Below are 5,298 nucleotides of genomic sequence, written 5' to 3'. Positions count from 1 at the left end.
GAGGAAGCGACATCGTACAATCTATGGAAGCAATGTGTATCGTAGATGCTAGAGATAAGAAATTCTTGACACAACCAGAACTTCATATATGGTTGCTACGTTGAAAAGTTGATGTTGGGTTTTTGAATAAGTAATAACGAAAATTGTCATGACCATTAAGTAAACAAACCATTCCCACGTCTAAAAGACGAATGGCTATAAATCTTTATTTATTAAAATGCATTGAATTCCAAGTAGACCGATTGTAGTCATGTGAGATGCATTCTTGTGAACTATATTGAATATGAAACACAAGTGTTGGAGATTGACTGACTAGTTTCATGTGATGACAATTTATGAAAACAACATAATATAAAAATATAAGGAGTATGGAGTTTCACATCAAATGATCTATAGACTATAATAATTTTTAAATCTTAATTGTAAAATAGAAAGTAAAATAAGTAGGTGTAACTATACAAAAAGATTTCATGGTTGAGCTAATTAGAGATAGAGTGATACTCTAAAAAAGACGATGATATGAAAAATCGTCGTGATCAAGTAAGAATGACCATGTCATAACTAAATAAACCAACCATTCGCACTTGTAAAACCGAATTCCTATGTAACTCTGTCGATTAATATATATTATAAATATGAATGAAGTCAACCAAAATCCTTCTTAACGAGTTCTTGGCAAGTCACGTAAAAGAATTCATCTCCCTCACAGAGTAGAAAAAAACGCATCATGCAAGACGTTTGGTAGGTACTAGTCAAGCCTCGGTTCGTGCAGCAAATAGCCATGACGGAGCGCACGTTTGGAATAGATGGCGTGCTTTGCTTCCGGGAGAACACCAACACCATCACCATCTGGAAAAGCTCTCATTTGGGTAAGATTACTCAATACCCAGAATCGTCTGTATTGCCGTATAAAAGCGAAATGACAGTTTTCATGTGAAATTTGAAGAATTGAATTGTTTCGTGAACGAAAGTTGTAAAACTTTAGGTATTTGGTGCAACAAAGATTTCGAGGGTAACATTCACTCATGCCTTATTTATACTCACACTAGAGAGAATACAAGAAAAATATCACGAGTAAATGCGTGTAACTGTGTCAGTTGCGATGACCACATCCATCATTTTCCTGGTCCTGTGTGTGTCGCTGCAGTACTTTTGCATAACAACGTTGGCTTCTCAGGCAACCTGTGCGCCGCCTCCTGCAATTGAATGCAAAAGCAATGCATGCGACGTCTTCAATTACCAAGGCGTTTGGGACGACCGTGGGATTTGTAAAGCTCAGAATTCTGCATGGCCCACATCAGAAGCAGAGCTTGTGCAAGCTGTTGCGAATGCAGTGAAAAACAAGCAACGAATCAAAGTTGTGAGCAAGCTGTCTCACAGTGAGCCAAAACTGGTGTGCGTGGGAAGCGAAGGCCTCATCATATCCACCCAAAACTATGCCTCTGTAATTGAAGTGAATAAGACCGCCATGACAATTAGGGTTCAGGCAGGAGCGCTGATGAGCGACGTTCTGGAGGCGGCCGCCAAGGAAGGGTTGGCTCTGAACGCCATGATTTACTGGAGCGGCGTCTCCGCCGCCGGCGTTATCTCCACCGGCGCCCATGACAGCGGCCTCGTTGGAAAAGGCAGTGGCGTTTATGAGTATGTGGTTGCAATGAGATTAGTTGTTCCTGCTTCTCCCTCCCAAGGCTATGCAAAGGTGATCAGCTTGACAGAAGCAGACGAGGAATTGAATGCTGCCAGATTGTCTCTGGGCACTCTTGGAGCGATTTCCGAACTCACATTCGCTTTGCAGCCAATGTACAAGCGCTCCATTTCGACCGTGGTGAAGGATGACACCGATCTGGAATATGAAGCCGAGAGTTTCCTGAGAGCTCATGAATTTGCAGACATAAACTGGATTCCCTCACACGGGAAGGCGGTTTATATTCCCATTGATCGACACCCAGTCAATGTTCCAGGAGATGGCCTCAACTCTATAATTGGCAGCGCCAGCAGTGTAGTCGACATCGAAAGAAAAGCGGCAGATTGTGAGTACAAGTCAACAAATTGATGTGCCCATCTTCACCAAATAAATAACGATTATGATAATGATAAACAAATAGTTTTCTTATAAAAGTAGACACCGAATGCTTAGTTAAAGGATCAGGCCTTTGGGTTAACTTATTGTTTTTTTCCATCACTTTTTAAAGATTTAATGTTCTACCTTCTCATCACAAATTTAAATAATATTCGTGTCTATTCATCTAATTATTTGATTCTATTGTGTAGATGAAGCAATCCAAGATAGGGCAGACGTTGAAGCTATATGCAGTGTACTCATAAACGAGACACTTGATCTTGCAATTAATGGTAGCGGCTTTCTCAATGATGGAAAACGCTTTACGGGGTACCCGGTAATAGGATTCAATCACCACATGCAAACGTCTGGTGGCTGCCAAGCAGGAAGATACTCTGTGGCTTGCACTCCCACATCAATTTTAGATAAAAATGAGACCGTCTGTTCCTGGGATCGACGAATATATGCTACCTTATACTTTGGTGTGGAACTAAGAGTGCCTGTATCTCGTTTGCCCCAAGTAATAAAGGATGTGAAGAGGATAAGGGATTTGAATCCTCAAAAATTGTGTGACATGTCAGGAATATTTATGCGCTCTATTAAGAAATCTGATGCGTATTTGGGACCTAAGGAGGATGTGGTGACATTAGACATGATGAATTATAGGTCAAGGGCGGTCGGTACACCCAAGTGGAATGAAGATGTCTATGAAGAGATTGAACAGATGATAATTGAGAAGCATGGTGGCGTGTTACATTGGGGCAAATCAGGGGGTTACCTGTTTCAAGGACTAGCTAAGAGGGCAACTAATTTAGAAAAGTTCATGGAGGTGAAGAAGAAATTTGATTCGTCCGGACTATTTTCTAATGAATGGACAGATGGTCTGTTTGGGATCGAGGGAGGAAGTTTAGAGATTTTCAGGGATGGGTGCGCATTGGACAAAGTTTGCAAGTGTAGAGAGGACAGTCATTGTGCTCCCCAAAAAGGGTACTTCTGCAAACCGGGAAAGGTTTGGAAGAAGGCACGTGTTTGCACAAAACTCAATTAACAGTTTATAGCTCCGCTCTGTGTGGAATCTTCTTTAGTTTTATTCAATGCAGTAAATAACAAATGTATCCTCAACAAATAAATGCGTGTTGATTACATAACTTGCAACTTGATATTTTATACTGTAAGGAGTACTTGATATATCATTTGGTTATATATTTTTATAGATTTATTTTAATATTTGTCATTCTAGCATTTCTTATGGTCTAGAATTTAAATAATCATTTTATTTTTTTTAATATTATATGGCTTTTCTTAAGTTAGAGATACGAGAATTTAATAAGAGATCCTATTAGATCGAAGTAATTTTTTTTCAAATTGTTGTAAAATTATAGGCTTTTAAATTATTAAGACTTTTGAAATTTGTGAAAGATAAATTGACTACATACTTTAATTCATCATTAAATATTTTATAATTGCTTGTCAAATGTTCTAATTGCAAATAGTAGCGATAGTTCCTATCACCTTCTTGCTACGATATGTGTTCTTGTACATGTGAAGCGTTCAAAATGCCTCCTTTTGGTATCTTTATTTATCACAATATTTAAGAACATTCTCCTTGTCCTTGGTCTCCATGGCAATTTTTAGTAGTCATCTCTTTTTCTTTTCCACTTCTATATCCTTTTTCAAGTATTCACCTTGAATCTTTTCGTTCTCACACTAGTAATTTGATAATAAGAGGTGGTTTTTTTAATTTCCATCTCAATACAGTGGTCTTGTCCATATTCTTCATGAACACTTTGATTTCGTTCCAGCAATAAATCATTTTCATGTGATTGAACAACACTCCCATATACTTCATCAACGCCTCTCTATCTATCACATCTTTTCCAAGTTGTAGTGACCATGCATGGTACTTATCAACATATTTTTGGACTCTTTAACCTTGTATATTAATGCTTTTATTGTTCGTGTATTTGCTCCTTATATTGTTCAAGAATATCTATTTCTTCAACGATCTCTAAAATCCTGTAATCGGGATAACAATATTCTTAATTACATGTAAATGAAACAATTACCATACAAAGTTGTTACAAAGTGTGCACCCCTTGGTCTCTTTGTGATGTGCAACATAGCGCTCGGGTTTGTGAAATAGCTTAACCGCCTCCCATGGATTCATTAAGTCTTGCAGTTGTATTGGGCATTAATAGGTTGATCTTTTGGTGCAACAACAACTGTGTTTCTAACAAGTGGTATCAGAGCCCGAGTCACAGGCTCAAACCCCTCACTTGCGCTGGCGGGATTGTTACAAGGTGTGCGCCCTTGGTCTCTTTGTGATGCACAAGACACTGCTCGATTTTGTGACATGGCTTAATCACCTCTCGTGGATTTATCAAGTCTTGCAATTGTATTGGGCATTAATACATCGTTATTTCGGTACAACGACAACTGTGTTTCTAACAAAAGTGACTGCATTACCAAAAGGATTTAAATGTGTAGCAAAAGCCTTGTGATGTGATTTTACAATATGCAATATGTTTATTTGATTTCTCCATATTAACCTCATCATTAAAAGGTTGTATATCAATTTTTATCTCTTCCCTGAAAAGGACATTATTTCAACTTAAAAAATTCGCTTCATTCTCAAAATAAATTTTTTTTTTGTATTTCTATACTAAAATTCTACGGTATAATTTGGATCATACTCCCTACCATTATTACCTTCACTATATACCTAGAGATACGTGAGACATCCTCTTCCAACTCTTTAAAAACTTCCTATATAACATCCACATGTCTTTCATCTTTTTAAAAATCCATATTTAAGTCTTGTTTCACCCTTTAAGCTCTAACCAAATAAAAATATCATTTCCACTTTACCTTGTAGCATGAGTAAATTATAATCATCGGCAATCAACTAAAACTAGAAGAAAATTTATAATTCTATCTCACTCCAATTCCACTTGTTCCATAATATGAGTGACTAATTTTGTGATATATCAAAAACAAATGTCTTACTTCTAGCACTTTATAAACACATAAAGAACACACTCAATATAATTCACGCTTGAGGTTTCGATCACATAAAAAGAACATAACGATTGCACAAGACACATAGACATTCTTGACAAGACTTTTGTTGGGAGTATAGGTAGATCTTTATCAAGCTACCAATAAACAAAAGACCAAATTCGGAAATATCTAAAGAAGATCTCCAATAATATTGCAAAAAGACCAAATTTGGAAATATC

At 37.3% G+C, this 5,298-nt stretch overlaps 1 protein-coding gene across 1 annotated transcript; it reads left to right on the top strand.

The window, feature by feature from the left end:
- The first annotated feature begins 1,078 nt into the window (after window positions 1-1,078).
- On the top strand, window positions 1,079-3,107 carry LOC131058805 (probable L-gulonolactone oxidase 4). The gene is made up of 2 exons (XM_057992407.2): window positions 1,079-2,030; window positions 2,272-3,107. The coding sequence occupies exons 1-2, from the start codon at window positions 1,079-1,081 to the stop codon at window positions 3,105-3,107; spliced, it is 1,788 nt and encodes a 595-aa protein (XP_057848390.2).
- Window positions 3,108-5,298: the final 2,191 nt, after the last annotated feature.

This window comes from Cryptomeria japonica, chromosome 5 (assembly GCF_030272615.1).
Source record: "Cryptomeria japonica chromosome 5, Sugi_1.0, whole genome shotgun sequence".
NCBI classification, from domain to species: Eukaryota; Viridiplantae; Streptophyta; class Pinopsida; order Cupressales; family Cupressaceae; genus Cryptomeria; species Cryptomeria japonica.
Note: the sequence above shows the minus strand (reverse complement) of the source record. Positions and strands in the feature narration are given on the sequence as shown.

Coding starts and splice junctions, on each gene's coding strand:
- LOC131058805 (XM_057992407.2), top strand. CDS start 1,079: ATGCGTGTAACTGTGTCAGTTGCGATGACCACATCCATCATTTTCCTG. Junction 2,031..2,271: donor CGAAAGAAAAGCGGCAGATT/GTGAGTACAAGT, acceptor TCTATTGTGTAG/ATGAAGCAATCCAAGATAGG.